This window comes from Lepidochelys olivacea (genome assembly GCF_965140295.1).
Source record: "Lepidochelys olivacea isolate rLepOli2 genome assembly, chromosome: 11".
Classification (NCBI taxonomy): domain Eukaryota; kingdom Metazoa; phylum Chordata; order Testudines; family Cheloniidae; genus Lepidochelys; species Lepidochelys olivacea.
In genome coordinates this window covers 28,291,803-28,307,841 of record NC_140421.1, presented here as the reverse complement: position 1 = coordinate 28,307,841, position 16,039 = coordinate 28,291,803, and the positions used below count along the sequence as shown (strand labels likewise).

General features: G+C 42.8%; 1 protein-coding gene across 5 annotated transcripts in view; it reads left to right on the top strand.

Annotated features, from left to right (window-relative positions):
- Positions 1–16,039, top strand: part of CACNB4 (calcium voltage-gated channel auxiliary subunit beta 4) — a 191,482-nt gene that overhangs the window by 148,739 nt on the left and 26,704 nt on the right. For all 5 annotated transcript variants that reach the window (XR_014713562.1, XM_084643144.1, XM_084643145.1 and 2 more), the window contains 2 exons: positions 2,568–2,626; positions 14,773–14,882. Coding sequence is in view for 4 of the 5 variants with exons in the window: in XM_084643144.1 (XP_084499270.1) it covers positions 2,568–2,626; positions 14,773–14,882 (169 nt within the window). In the remaining variant the exon portion in view is untranslated. The remainder of the gene's footprint in view (positions 1–2,567; positions 2,627–14,772; positions 14,883–16,039) is intronic.

Sequence of the window (16,039 nt, the reverse complement as noted above, 5' to 3'; positions counted from 1 at the left end):
TGGTGCAATAGGCTGTGTCGATACTTTTATTCTGATTTATCTTAAACTGAATCCTAGTAGATTTATGCTAAATCCAAATAAACCTGGTTTAAATAAGTGTGGCTACACAGCCTTTTGCCCTCATTTGACTAAAGCAGTTTAACATCACATCTTAAGTTAAACCAGTGCAACTTTCTCATGTGACCTTAGTTAAACAAGTGCAAGTTCTGTGTGGAGACAAGACCTAACTGAGGCTAGACTAGCTGCAGCATTGGTCTGCTCCAGTGTGGTAATTTCTACATTCCTACTCCAGGCGCTAATCTTGTGAACCCATCACTATTTCTGAAGTGTGTGGGGTGTTCTGTTTTTTTAAAGTTATTGCATAGAAATTTGAGGCTGAAGAGAATCCTAGCCCACCTAAACCATCACCCTCTATTCAGCATAACAATATGTTCAGCAAAGCCTCACTAATATGCACAGATAACCAGGACATTCATTATTAAATTCTGCAAATTAGCAAGTAAGATCCAGATTTAGGAAAGCATTTGAACACATGCTTAACTTTTAAGCACAGGTGTAAGTCCATCCTATTTAGCAAAGCAGCGTTAGTATGTGCTGAAAGTTAAGCACATAAGGTGCTTTGCTGAATTGGGTCAAAAAGGAATATGAACATATAATCAGTTACACTTCATTTAGTTTAATGAATGTTGATAATACTTCACAGCATATGAGTAAAAGTATTTGTAATATATTTTATAAAAGTAGTGAAGTATGAGTAATATGACAGTATGGGGGTTTCAGGGGGTTGGACTAGATGACCTTCTGGGGTCCCTTCCAACCCTGATATTCTATGGTGCTATTATTAGTGCAGCGCCCCGCTCTTAAATCAGGTTTTTTTGGGTGAGAATTATTGTATTTGCAGATTAGCAAAGTGAGAATTAGAAAGGCTCGACTGAATCTCATTTTCTAATATCTGCCTTTTAATTACATGGTCGCTTTCCCCTCAAGGGGTAAAAATTCTTCCTTGGCGTAACTGAATTGACTTCAGTGGTGCTGCAGCCTAAATGAATTTGGTCAAAGGACTCTCAAATATTGGAGGGGTTTTGTTTGCTGGTTTAAGTATACAACATGCTACAAATTAGACACAGAGAATCTCCCTTGGAAAAAAAAGGACTTCTTGGAAATTAAACATCTTTTAGGTGCATAAAGTATCCAGTTAAATGGTGATTGAATTAGGATATTTCCTTCAGTTAGAGAAAGAGAGAGAGAGACACATCTGCAATCTATATGGGAAAGTTCTTTGCACACTTTTTCTGATGAAAGTGTGCAAGAGGCATGTGAAAAATACAATTGATGAGAAATAAACTGCCAGAGACACAGGGTCTTGAATTGGTTACAGTCTAGACTGGCAGATAATGGGTGGCAGTCTGAATTACTCTGAAAGGGCCAAAGAGTTCACCCAACAGGTCAGTGGGAATTACAGGTGCTCAGCATCTCTCAGGATTTTGCCCACGTCTGGTAATAGGATCCAGATCCATTTTCTGCCCATAGATCTCATTGTAAAGATGTTGACCAGTGCTGTTAGAACACACCTGCATATGAGCACTGTGGAGTATGTTTCAGAAGACTAGCAAACATTTATAATGAAGTATTTATTCCATCTGTATAGATCAGGGATCTCAAACTCAGCTCACCGTGAGGCCCACACGAGGACGACTACATTGGCCCAAGGGCCACATCACTGAAACCTTTTCATACAAAAGTAGAGTCAAAAATGAAAAAAATGAGGAGTAATATAGTATGCTACTAAAAGTCAGTGTATTAACTTTTTTAAAACTGTAATGTGAAGAGGGGTTTTAATAAAATATAAACACCTGTAAGTATTCCTTATGTGGTCAGTAACATTGATGATCTACACTTACAGTTTATCAACATAGCTGTAATGGCAGGAACTTTTTAAAGTAACTATTCATACAAAATACATTGCCACTTTTTAACAAACATTCTTCCCAACTACTCACAGCAAAGAATCATACATGCTGAACTTCATACCTCAGACTGCTCATCTAGTCCATGAGGCTCCACCCCCTCCCTGCCCCTATTCCAGTCCCTTCCCCAAATCCCGGCCCCGCCTCTTCTCTGCCTCTTCTCCTGAGCGCACCTCATCCCCGCTACTCCCCCATCCCTCCTGGAAAGTCCTAAGCGTCGCCAAACAACTGTTTGGTGGCAGGAAGCGCTGGGGGGTAGGCGGAGGAGCAGGGACGCAGCGCTCTCGGGAGGGCAAGGGGGGTGTGGGGAGCTTAGCTGCTGACGGAGTTAGTGCCTATGGTGGGCTGCAGGAAATAACTCCGTGGGCTGCATGCGGCCCGTGGGCTGCGTGTTTAAGACCCCGGTATAGATATAAATTGCAGCTACCAGATGTGTTTGAATGAGAGCTCGTTGATGATAGCACTACAATTAAATGATTACTATCTATGTAAAGGACATTGATTATTGGAAATGTCCTTACCTTCTGCCTCTTTTCTTACTTTTGACTTCTTTCTCTCCCTGTCAATCCTCTTTGTTCAACCTTCCTCACCTCTGCAAAGGTAACAGACATGATGCAGAAAGCCCTCTTTGACTTCCTGAAGCACAGGTTTGATGGGAGGTGAGAAATATAATCCTTTTCATGTCTTTTCCCACATTATAATGATTTTATGTGGTGCCTTTTATCAAGGAGGATCCCAACGCACATTCCAACTGGTTCACCAACTATAGATGTAGAAATCCTTTTACTCAACACTGAATTGCAGCCACAGGGTGACAAACAACAACTGTTTTTAAGAGTGCATAACAACATGAGGAATGGAAGGTTGTAACAGAGCAGAATTTTGCCTGAATACTAAATCCAACTGAAATTGCAGGGAAAATGTAGGTAGGCAGAATGTAATTACCCTAGATGGAATTTGACAAGGGAAAAAAGAAAAGTGCCATGGAATCTTTAATGATGATGTGTGGCAAGGATCTTAAGTTCTTTTTTATGTTGCATCTGAGGGCTGGTCTACACTACCACTGTAAATCAATCTAACTTATGCAACTGCAGTTACATGAATAACGTAACTGAAGTAGACATAGTTAGATCCACTTACTGCAGTGCCTACACTGTGCTGTGTTGATGGGATAGCGTCTCTTGTTGACTTCCCTTATGCTTCTCGGGGAAGTGGAGTACAAAAATTGATGGGAGAGTGCACTCCCATCGATTCAGTGAGTCTTCACAAGACCCGCTAAATTGACACTGGCTGTGTCAGTTGCAGCAGTGCTGATCTACCGGTAACTGGAGACATGCCCTGCGTATACCTCCCAAGAACATGGTGCCTCTCTGCACCAGGCTGGGACACTAGTTCTCTCCTGACTCAGAGGAAACAGTGCCACCGACTGAATCGCCAGCAGGACTTTCTGCAATATCAGGGTTTTCTCCGGATGTCTCCTATTCAAATATTGACTCTGCTTATCTCATGAGACCACAATACAGGATAATTGCTGGTCAAATGAGCTCAACAAATCGGATTTTTTTTAATCTAAGAGGCTTCCACCTACCCTTGCTGAATATCATTGAACAGGTAGAGCTGTGTGAATAACTGATTTTTTTTTTAATTTGCTGCCAACACTGAAAAATTGGGGGGGGGGGGGAAATTGCTTCAAGAATTTTTTTTCAGACCAAAAAAGTTGATTTTTTGTTTGCAGTGGGTCAAATTCTGCTCTCATCTATAATGGCGTATCACCACTGGAGCAAACTGAGTTGTTCCAGATTTACACCATCATAAGTGAGAATAGAATTTGGCCTCAAATAAGTTCATTTAAAACCCTTTCATTATACCAAAGTTTCATGGGCATTGGGTACTAGATCTAGCAAAATGATTGAAATCTACTGGTCTCGAAACATTAATGCTTTTTTATTTCATTCTGAAGTTACCATTTACTGGGCTAATTTCGATCTGATACCATTTGTCAAGTTCAGGGCTCTCATACAACAGAATTTGCTCTAAATAAACTAATCACACCCTGATGCTGGAATAACTATCAGGAACAAAGTGAATTTAAATAGTAAGCAAAGAGAAGGCTCAGGGCAGGTGCCTCAGAAAAATCAGCTATTAAATGCAGTCGAGTCAAAAATATTTAAAAATTAAATTTTGAAAAAGACAATGCCCAAAACCAAAAGGTAGGAAAACACATCAGGTACTTGAAAAGGTTGCAGAAACTGCAGGGGGATGCAGGAGGGAGAGAGAACAAAGTATACAGCCTCCTCAGCTGATGCAAAGAAACTGAGCAACTGAGAGCAAGAGAAGAATTTTAATTCAAGAATTTAGAGTGGGCCCACTGCTCTACTGCTGCTCTCAGGTGTTGTTGGGGAAGTCTCTGATGATCTAGGCAGGGATCAGCAACCTTTGGCATGCGGCCCATCAGGGAAATCCGCTGGCAGTCCAGGATGGTTTGTTTACCTGCAGTGTTTGTAGGTTTGGCCGATCACAGCTCCCACTGGCCGCGGTTCACCGTTCCAGGCTAATGGGGGCTGCAGGAAGCAGTGTGGGTCAAGGGATGTCCTGGCCGCCACTTCCCACAGCCCTCATTGGCCTGGAACGGTGAACCGCAGCCAGTGGGAGCTGCAGTCGCCTGAACCTGTGGACGCTGCAGGTAAACAAACCGCCTCGGCTCGCCAGCGGATTTCCCTGGTGGGCTGCGTGCCAAAGGTTGCCGATCCCTGTTCTAGGGGTTGGCTCAACCCCCGGGGAAGTCCTGGTAAAGGCACTGTAATGGCAAAAAGCAAAATTGGCATTTCAGTTGTTGCTATCAAACATATATAGTTGATATTTTCTGTGGTATCCACTCCAGGGAAATTACTTTCTGTATATATACACCCAATAGACAGGGCTCCCTTTTTTGTCATTCATTCCTTTTTGGTAGTAAGTACCCATTTGTAGATTATTAGAACTTCGGTCCTAGATCCTTTGAACTCTGCTTTCCATGGGCACACCGCATGCTCTCACATGTCAAAAAATGCTGCAGAACTTTAGGAGAGACTCCAACGGCTTTAAAAGCCTTCCTGATTTAATGACAAACAGCCTATTACCGAGACTGTGACATTGTGCAGAGTTGGTTTCTGGAAGGATAACCTCTTTGCTAAGATTTTTAAATGTATCCAGATGAGAAGCCCAGTGCTGGCTCAAGTGACCAATCTCACTAAGCTAAAGGCTACAAGTCATTAAAACTTGGTTCATGGGATAATTCCTACAGACCCTGTTGTTTGTGTGGATGGGTTTAAAAAGTACAATATTTTCTTAAATATCAAGATAACTGAAGATAGTGCATGCATCCGATGAAATGAGCTGTAGCTCACGAAAGCTTATGCTCAAATAAATGTGTTAGTCTCTAAGGTGCCACAAGTACCCCTTTTCTTTTTGCGAATTCAGACTAACTTGGCTGTTACTCTGAAACCGGAAGGTAGTGCTGACTGTTTTGTTTGTGTTTCTGGATTGGTTCAAATGGATTGTTGTAAGGATCCAACATGGTGACTGAGCTGCTGAAACTAAACCTGTAGCCCTTATCTAGAGTAAGGTGGTGTAAGTTTCATACATTGATTAGTGGGTGAAAGTCTAAACTGGTGTTAGAGGTTCACTGTGCTCATTGGTTTCCACTTGTAGATTCTAGGCCATCAGTGATGAAAGTGAAGTTGTGGGGCCACAAGACTCCTGAAACTTTCATCTACTAGCTGCAGCCCTGAAAGCAGACAGCACTTGACAGTAAAGAGTGTGGTCAGAGAGTCAAGGATATGTGATGAGTCAATGCACCTTCCAGCAGAGCTCCAGTAGGGCCCCAGCTATCCTTTTAAAGAGCCTAAACTGGTGTAACTTACATGCTGAGGGGCTGGAAGAATGTGTGAAAATATGAAAGTCAGAATGCAGGAGGAGCTACTTGAACTAACCCCCTCCACTTAGTGCTTTTTTCCATGTGGCCCCTTGCTGTGTGAGTTGCATAAATTTAGACTCAATGGGTCAAATCTGCCCTGAATTATAGGTGTGAAATTCCACTGAAGTCAGTACACTTGCATGTGTGTAACGTAGCACACAATGTGAGCAAATCAATGTTTTTAGTGGCTGATTAGTTGTTATTAAAGCTGTGGCCTTTGACTTCAAATGACTCTGATGCTATGTTAACATCAAGGTAGGGGACCTGAGCTCCCTAGAGTTAATGTGATAAATATAAAGGGGTTAGTATTGTGACACAGGAGGAGGAGATGGCAAGCACATCTGAGATGATGGCCCTCCTAGGAATTTGCTACTTTTTGAAGCCTTCATAGAATTATGGGAGAAGAGTGGACTGCTATCACTGTGGGATGTGGGATCTCCTAAGACAAAAAGCTGAAGAATACCTAAAATTCTAAACTCTCTAATACTTTGGCACTCCAATGTAGAATTTGCTGATGAAAAGGGTTAATTTCACATGGAGTAGTATTTAATTACAGTAGCTCTGAACTGTCCAAATTACATTTCTTTAGGACAATTTGTGACATGGTCACATAATAAATGCTTGTCTTAAGCCTCTGGGGTACCTTTAGTGCCATTTTTCTGTTGTTGCGATATATATCTCAGATCTGAATACAAGCCACTTACTTGACTGTCAGAAAAAGCATTTCAACTGTAGAAAATTGACTACATTTTTGTCAAAAGTCAGCAGTTAAATGAGTCCCATTCTTCAGAGTGCCTGGTCGTTGATAAAGATGTTAAATAGTGTAGGGCCAAGAGCTGATCCCTGTGGGACCCCACAGTTACATTTTGACACCTGTTACTTAGCCAGTTTTTAATCCTTTTAATGTGTGCCATGCTGATTTTTATATTCTAATTTTTCAATCAAAATGACATGCGGTACGAAGTCAAATGCCTTATAGAAGTTTATTATGTTAACACTATTGCCTTTATAAACCAAACTTGTAATCTCATCAAAAGAAGATGTGAAGTTGTTTGACAGAATCTATTTTCCATAAATCCATGTTGATATGTATTAATTACATTCACCTCTTTTACTTCTATATTAATCAAGTCCTATAACAGCTGTTCCATTATCTTGCTTGTGGTTGATGTCAGGCAGACAGGCCTGTAATTACTTGTGTTATCTTGTTTACCCTTTTAAAAATTGTTACAACATTAACTTTCTTCTGGAACTTCCCCAGTGCTTTAAGACTTATTGAAAATCAACATTAATGGTCCAGCAAGCTCCTCAGACAACTCTTAAAATTCTTGGATGCATATTATTTGGACCTGCTGACTTTAAAAGTCTAACCTTAGTAGCTTCTTCTTAATATCCTCCAGAGATATACTAGTAGCATGGGAAGAGTGTTATCTTCACCGTATGATGAAATTGCATCATCTGTTTTTCCCCAAATACATAACAGAAATATTTATTGAATACATCTGTCTTTTCTGCATTATTATTGATTATTCTACCATTTACATCTAGTAGTAATAGACCAATACTATTGGTGGGATTCTTTTTGTTCCTAATATATTTAAAAAACTCCTTATTATTGGCCTTAACTCTGCTAGCCAGAGATTTCTCCTGCTGTTCCTTGGCTTCTCTTATCAACATTTTACAATTAATAACTTCTGATTTATATTAATTATTATTAACTTCCCCCTTCTTCCATTTGTTATATATATATTTTTATTATTTACAGATGCCTTCACTTCCTCTCAAAACCAGGACAGTTTTTTAACTAACACAGTCTTCTTCCTTGATTGTGGCTTTTAGGGCATTTAGTGAGGTGTACTTAAATGATTCCCAGTGATCATTCACATTTTTTTTATTAAAATTTTCCTCCCACCTGTTTTGTCTCTATTGTTTTCGGTTTTGTGAAACTGGCCCTATTAAAGCACTAAGTGTATATATATTACTGGTTTGGACTGTGTTCAGCTTGCACGTTAGATATGTGATCAAGGGAGGATCACTTGTACCTAAGCTACCATTAACTTTTAATTCTGTGATCAGTTCCTCTTTATTTGTTAGGTCTAAACTAGAAATTCCCCATGTTGACTGCAACACTTTTTCAGTTATGAAATTATCTATTATGCTTAAAAATTCTAAGGATGTTTTACTACTGGCAGCATGAGACCTCCAGCATGTGTCATTCAAATTGAAGTTCCGGCATGATCACACAGCTTTCCTGCCTACACATTGTACACAGGTACATAAGGAGATGGTCATCCAGTTCCCTAGTGTGATTTAGTGGTCCACAGTAGACCCCAACTAAGACTCCATCTTGTGCTTTATCTGTTAGGACATTGATCCATAAGCATTAGGATAATTTTCTTCTGAGTTATCAGTGACTTGGGAACAGGTAATGCCATTTTTTATATGGAGTGCTACTCCCCCTATGCTTTTGCCCATTTGATCCTTCCTAAATAGGTTATAATCATTGATTTTAACATTCCACTTGTGTGAATCATCCCACCAGGTTTCAATAATACCAACTACATTGAATTTATGCTCATAAATCAGAAGATCCAATTCCTCTTGTTTATTACCCAGGCTCCTAGCATTGATGTATAGGCAATTAAAGAATTTCTTCTCCATGTCCTTTGGTTCCTTGATTATTGTTCTCAACATCTTGATATTGTGCTGAGTTCTCATATCTTCACTCTTTTAACCCTCCCTTTTTGTTAGTAGTTTAATTCCCTCCATCCATGCCTGTACTGATATGGGCCCAATGACGTGTGGCAGCCTAAGTGCTCTGCAGTACTCCTCACCGCTGCTCCAGAAAGTGTTTGTTTCTTAGTACTTGTGGCCAGGAGCAGCCAGGGTTCTGGAGGCCCCAAGCCAGCTGATTCTTGGGGCAACAGAGCACTGCTGGATGCACTAGCTCGGTCCCAGTCTAGTGTTCCATTGAGCAGTGGGTCATATCCTTCCCTGTTGTTTCATGCTGTAATGATCCATGGGTCTAGAATTTGGGGTTGTGAAGTTCTGGGTGACCACTGCCTCTGTGTCACCACTGGGGAGCCAGGTGAGGCAGCACCCAGCCATTACTGGAGAGCTAGGTACCGCAGCAAGCACTACCCAAAGAAGCCAGAGCAACAGAACTTTGGTCCACACCAACTGTTTAAACCAGGAGTTACCCTAAGGAGCCGTCTGAGCAACAACGTAGATTCTAGCTTATCACCTTGTCTTTTGCCTCCTCTTGCTCCTGACTTCTGCCTTTGACCCAGGCCTGGCTTTACTTTGGTACCTGCCTCCTGACTCAGCTTGGTAGCTAATCTCCATTCTTGCCTTCAACCCTGGCCCAGCAGCTACTACTGGCCTGGTCACCTAAGGCCCAGCCATTACCCATGGATGATCGTGAAGGAGAAGGGAGCTCCCTGTGCCTCTTTCCCCACAGTGTACATGCCCTTAATATGCAGGCTTAAATTAGAAGTCCTCTAAAATAAGATTATCCAGTTAGGTTGTGGAGTAGGGGTGGGGTAGGTATTCATGGGAGGCAGAGAAGTGACTACAACTCCTCCCTAACCCGTGAATAGCTCCGAGGAATGACTGCTTTAGCTGCAGGCTCTGGTGTAAGACATGTAGCCCTTCCCCAGTTTTTAATTTGCCGAACACAGATGACATTAGCAAAACCCACAAACTTAATATTTGATTTAAAACCTGGTGGATTGAGCATTTTACACAGCAGCCTGCAGTTTAATATGTCATTTCTCTGAGCTCTTCATGATTCTCGTTCATACCCTCTCTTTCCCCGCCCTCCTTCCCCCTCCCACTCCTGAGCTGTTTGACTAATCTTATTTCACTTCAGTTTATTGCATGGATTCCCAGGACACATTTGTATTAAGAGTAGGTACAGAGCAGTGACATCTGTTCTCTTCCCAGTTGTTGGCACGTGTCCTTCAGCTTTGCATACGCCTATGGTAGCTGGAAGTCATTATCTTTAATAGGAAACCATGGCAACTGGAAGTGACAAGTCCTGTCAAAGTTGCTGGGATGTGATTGCTATGAACATATCTTTTGTGAAGTATATTTCTGTACTGTATGGGAGAAGTACTGCGGCGTATCAGAAGCCACAAAAATCAGTAATGTTTGTATCTGTAATATCTGTTTACACAGGAGAAGAAGAAAAGTAAAGCATCCTTATAAACCCCCCTTTAGTTGTAAAATCTAGTCAGAGGTACTATCCTGTAGCCTTTCCCTGATGTGTATTTAGTCCATGCAGAGAGAAGAGAGAAATAGAGAGGGTCCGTCTGTAATCTATGTCACTGTCCGTTTTACAAATTGTCCCATTGCTGTTAGCTCTTAGCAGGGCGGATCAGACAGAGGTATGAATTTCATCCACAGATAGCTGAAGTGAGGCGCTAACAGCCTAAAATCTTAAAGGGACACAATCGACTTGAAATCGAATCAGTTTTTGAAAAAAATAAGTTAAATGGTATTTCAGGTGCTACAATTGCCTCTCAGTCCCCCACCAGTTTTTATAGGTTTCCAACCGTATTTTCCTAATTTTTTTAAAAAAAATTCTCTCCACTGTTACTGGGAATGGCCATGGAAAGAGATTTTCCTAAGACTTTCTGTGGGATTTATTCTCTTAAATCCCTTAAATACTTTGTGAAAATCTCACCTAAATGATACAGAGGAAACAGTGAAACTGCTAAGACTGTGAGGAATTGATTTAAGCTTAGTTGATGTAAGGCATTCTGAAACCACAATAAGAGTGTCCGCACAGGAGGTTTCTACCAATCTAACTAATCAGTTTTGTGTACAGCTCTATTCTAGAGCAGTGGTTCCCAAACTGGGGTTCGTGAAATGTTACAGGGGGTTCTCGGGGGAAAAAATTCCCTAATGGCAGACAGAGCTGTCCCTAGGGATCCCGGGCAGCATGGGCCCAGCAGCCCGGAGCCCCTGGACTTCCAAGAGTTAAGCAATTCAAAGCAAGCATATCTATCCCACTGAGGAGATTTAAATGTCAAGACTCCTTATAAGATATGGAAAGGGAGAGGGATAGTTTTTGCTGTTTTGAAAATTAAATAGGCAGCTAGTATTGTTTTTAAAATTATTATGAAGAACAAGTTTAAGCTTTGTTGTAATGTGCGTTGTTTGCCTGGACTGCTCGAGACCTGAATGCTTGTGTAGGAGGAACTCTTTGCGTTAACTTCTTAAATATCTTCATGCTGTTTCACATCTGATACTCCTTGATGAAACATAGGAGCCTTGTCTTATAACAGGCTTATTCAAAGTGATACAAGCTACAAAAGTAAGATCTTGGAAGAGCATTGCCGTTTTCATAATGTAATAAAAATACTGTAATGATAAATAATAATTATTAATAGTGTGTAATAAGCAAGTCATAAAACAAATTTTATATTTCCAAGATCACTGCTTTTTATAATTTATACTCAGGTAAAGGAGAAAATCCCTGCAAATACTCATTTTTAGGATGGGGTTTGCAAAACTTAACATTTTATTGAAAGGGGTTCACAGATTGTTAAAGTTTGGGAACCACTGCTCTAGAGCTATGTGAATAACAGATTTTGTTTGGGTTCACTGGCAATTCAGAAAAATAATATTTAAAAAATGGTTTTGAGTGGAACCAAAAACTAAATTTTTGAAATTTTTTTGGTTAATTTTAAAGTTAAAAAAAATTATTTCTAGATGAACAAAGTGTTTCATTCAACCCTAAACAAAAATGTTTTCTTCTGATTTCCAGCATTTTTTAACATTTTAAAAGAAATTTGAAAGAAATTTCAAACAGAAAAGTCATTTCAAGCCCATTCCAGGATAGCACAAACAAGTCCAAATAAAAGGCCAAACAAATCTTTAGAGTAATAGCCCTTCTGACCCTCTGAGGCTTCCGTGTAGTCCCCTTGTTGGCTCTATCTCAGGGCCTCCTCCTGCAGAAGCCTAACCTGCCCCGGTAGTGTTCTTCCTCAGTTGTTACTTGTCTGTTTTAAACCTTATCCCCGGGCTTCCCTCCACCAGAGAGACCTGTCTCCTCTGCAGTCTCTCTCCAACTGAGCTCCCTCAGTCTACTTATAAGGCCAACTTTGCCTTCTCTGGCCAGGAGCACCTCCTCCAGGTGCAGAGTATGACTAATTGGTGTTCTTTCCCTTGCCTTGCCAATGGTAGGAGTTAAATCCCGTCACACTCCCCTTGTATCAGTCCACTCAAGGATTAGGAACGATTGTAATCCCTGCATTCATGTGTTAGGGAAGGGGCTCCACTATATTCTCCCATTCTACATCAGTTTACAGAGCTGGGCAGCCATAGAGTGCACATGATATGTGCTACTTGCAGCTCTGAGAAGAACTGTGCTCCCTGAGGTACAGAGGAATACCTCTCCACACCACTCTACCCTCCCTCCCTGCAAAATGATCCCTCCGTGCTATTTCCAGCTCCGGCCTATGACTGAATGCCACCCTCTAGCCTGTAGTGTGAGGAGTAGTCTTTGCAGTGACCTACTTCATATAGTCCAGCTTGGTGCATGTGTGCATAAGTGTGACAGAGAGAGGTGGTTAGAATTTCCCAGCTTCCAAGCCTGTGTTCTAATTTTGCCTCTGATATGGACTTCCTTTGCAGCCTTGGGAAAGTGACTTAACTAGCCTGCTCTAGAATGCAGGATGCATAGTGTAGGGGATAGCTCGCTGGATTGGGATCCTGAGGACCTCATTTTAATTACCAGTCACAGACACTCCTTTGTGACCTTCGGCAAGTAACCCAACCCTGTGCCTCCGTTCCCTGTCTGCAAAGTGGCAACAATTGCCTACTTCACAAGAGTTTGTGCGAATAAATCCATTAATGACTATGAGACCTAGATAGATAGAATATCTCTGTTGCCATTCCCCAAACCGTGTACTGGGGATTACATTCTTTACTTACCTCAGAGGGATGTTTATAAAATGCTTTGAAGATGAAGTATTATTATTATTTTTATTTTATTATGGCTCTGCTGTTCTACTTGGCCTGAGATCCACTTTAGGTTGTGAAATAATTTTTGATAATCACACCTAGGGTGACCAAGTGTCCGGTTTTTAACCAGAACACCCGGTCAAAAAGGGATCCTGATGGCTTTGGTCAGCACCACTGACCGGGCTGTTAAAAGTCCGGTCGGCGATGCTGCGGGGCTAAAGCAGGCTAGTCCCTACCTGTCCTGGCACCGCACTGTGCCCCAGAAGCAGCCAGCAGGTCCGGGTCCTAGGTGGGGGTGGGGCACAGGGTTCTGCACGCTATTCCTGCCCCAAGCACCAGCTCAGCACTTCCACTGGCTGGAAACCAGTTCCCAGCCAATGGGAGCTGCGGGTGGGGGGAGCAGTGCCTGCAGGTGAGAGCAGCACACGGAGCCTCCTGGCCCCCACGCCTAGGACCTGGACTTGCTGGCCTCTTCCAGGGTGCAGCGCGGTGCCAGGACAGGCAGGCAGCCTGCCTTAGCCCTGCTGCGCCGCTGACCAGGAACCACCCAAGGTAAACCCGTGCCCCAACCCTGAGGCCCAATCACCTGCCCCAGTCCTGAGCGCCCCCCCAACCCTGAGCCCCCTCCTGTACCCCAAGCCCCTCATCTCTGGCCCCACCCCAGAGCCTGCACCCCCAGCTGGAGCCCTCACCCCCCCCCCACATCCCAACCCCCTGCCCCAGCCCAGAGCCCCCTCCCACACCTTGAACGCTTCATCCCCGACCCCACCCCAGAGTCTGCACACCTAGCCGGAACTCTCATTTGCCCCCCTCCCCATACCCCAATCCCCTGCCTCAACCCGCAGTCCCCTCCTGCACTCGGAATCCCTCGGCCCCACCCCCCCAGTCTGGAGCCCCCTCCTGCACTCCAAACCCCTCATCCCCGGCTCCCCCCGAGAGTAAGCACTCCCAGTCCAGAGCCCTCACCCCCTCCCACACCCCAACCCCCTGCCTCAACCTCCAGCCCCCCTCCAACATTCCAAATTCCTCATTCCCGTTGCCCAGCCTGGAGCCCCCTCCCACACCTTTAACCCCTCATCCCTGGCCCCAGCCCAGAGTCTGCACCCCCCGCCAGCACCCTCTCTCCCTGCACCCGCCCAGAGCCCCCTCTCACACACTGAACCCCTCATCCCAGCCCCACCGCAGAGCCCCCAGCCGGAGCCCTCACTCCCTCCCACACCCCGACTCCCTGCCCCATCCTAGAGCCCCCTCCCGCACCTTGAAGCCTTCATTTTTGGCCCCATCCCGGACCCCCCTTGTTAGTTAGAGCCCTCACCGCCTCCCACACCCCAACCCCCTGCCCCAGCCCAGTGAAAGTGAGTGAGGGTGGGGAAGAGCGGGGGAATGTAGTGAGCAGGGGAGGGGCCTCCTGGTGGGGCAGGGCCTTGGGGAAGGCGCGGGGCTAGGGTGTTGGGTTTTTGTGATTAGAAAGTTGGCAATCCTAATCACACCTCATTAGCACAGGGAAAAGTTTGTGTTAGTGTCTCAGTATAGGTAGATGGATGGCTACATACAGAAAGAGAGAGAAATATATGTAGTAGTGAGTGTGGTATTAGAAATGATGTTTTCACACGTATATATTATCAGTTAAAAGTGAAATAGACAAACGTACAATTGTGTGGAGGTTTTTTAGTGCTTGAGTATCATAGGTTTTACTTGAAAGGAGAGCTTCTTTCTGCCTCTTTTTCTTACTTTAATGATATAATTCAACTATAAAACACATCTGATTGGTGTTATACTATGTTCACATTCTACAACACAAAGTAGATGTAAATCACATACAGTACAGTAAAAATATGACTGCAGTGTTTTTGTTTTTTCCTGTGTTCTTATTCATAGGATATCAATAACTAGAGTGACAGCCGACATTTCTCTTGCTAAGAGGTCTGTCCTAAATAATCCGAGCAAGAGGGCAATAATTGAGCGGTCGAATACCAGGTCCAGTTTAGGTAAGATGTTAGCACATGTACTGCACTGCACATAGTTACGTCCTGGAGCAAAGTGACAGCTTTTAAATGTCATGAGCCCTTCCATTATAATCATGAGATGCCTATAGTATTAGCCACTGGAAACCAGCAGGTTCTTGCAAAAACTGGATTACAGCTTTATGGGATCCCATAGAGCCTGTGAGATTTCCAGACGAAAGGCCTTTTTAGCAGTCCACCAGAACTTGTTGGCACCAGTATCTTATTCACGTATGCCTGATCCATTGCCTGTTGAAGTCAATAAGAAGAGCTTTTGTAATTGACTTCAGTGGGCTTTGGATCAGGCCCATAAACTGTATCTGAATTTAACTCCAAGTGATCTATTCCTTTATTGATGCAGAGGATTTAAATAGGTAAATCCAAATTTCATATGTGCTGATGGGAGAAAAAGGCTCCTGGGGATAAAATTCACCCCAGTGTGGCTGGGCAAAGCTCAGTGCACTATGGAAGCTTCATATTAAGTGCCTAAGTGGAACATTAGTAAGGCATACTTAGAACCTTTTCTGGGCCTTGTACATTAAGGTTTGCTTCATTCTGAGTGACTGATTTTGTATTTTAAGTCACGAATAGTGCTAAGAAAACAACTGTGAAATGTTTAGAAATAATTAGTTTGCTCATGTAGCCAGGTTATTGGGTGAACCATATTGTTTCTAACTGATTTAGAGTCTGTGTGTGTTTAGGGGCGCCTAAGAACAAATCTTAAGAAGTAACCTTATGCTTTATAGATTATTGAAGTAGCAGTTAGGTGGATAGACTACACTGACTATAATTTTTATTATTTCCAAATACAGCAAATATACCAACATACCAGATTAATCATAGTATGCAAAATAAATAAATAGGGTTAGTATAAAGTGAGGGGCAGGAAAGTGATCTTTCTTCAGGGTCTATGTTAATCATAGACCTCTAAAAACTCAGCCCAAATTGCTTTGATTTTTTCAGGCATTCTCTTTCTGCAAAATGCCAGTCATTCATTAGCTGCGAGGTCAGCCATATCACTGAGCCAGGCATCAATATTTGGTGGGGATCCACTTTTCTATTTTTGCATGATTAATTTTTTAGCCACTAAAGCTCCACTTTGGAACCGTGCTGCTTTGTTACCAGGTAATCTCTAGATATTG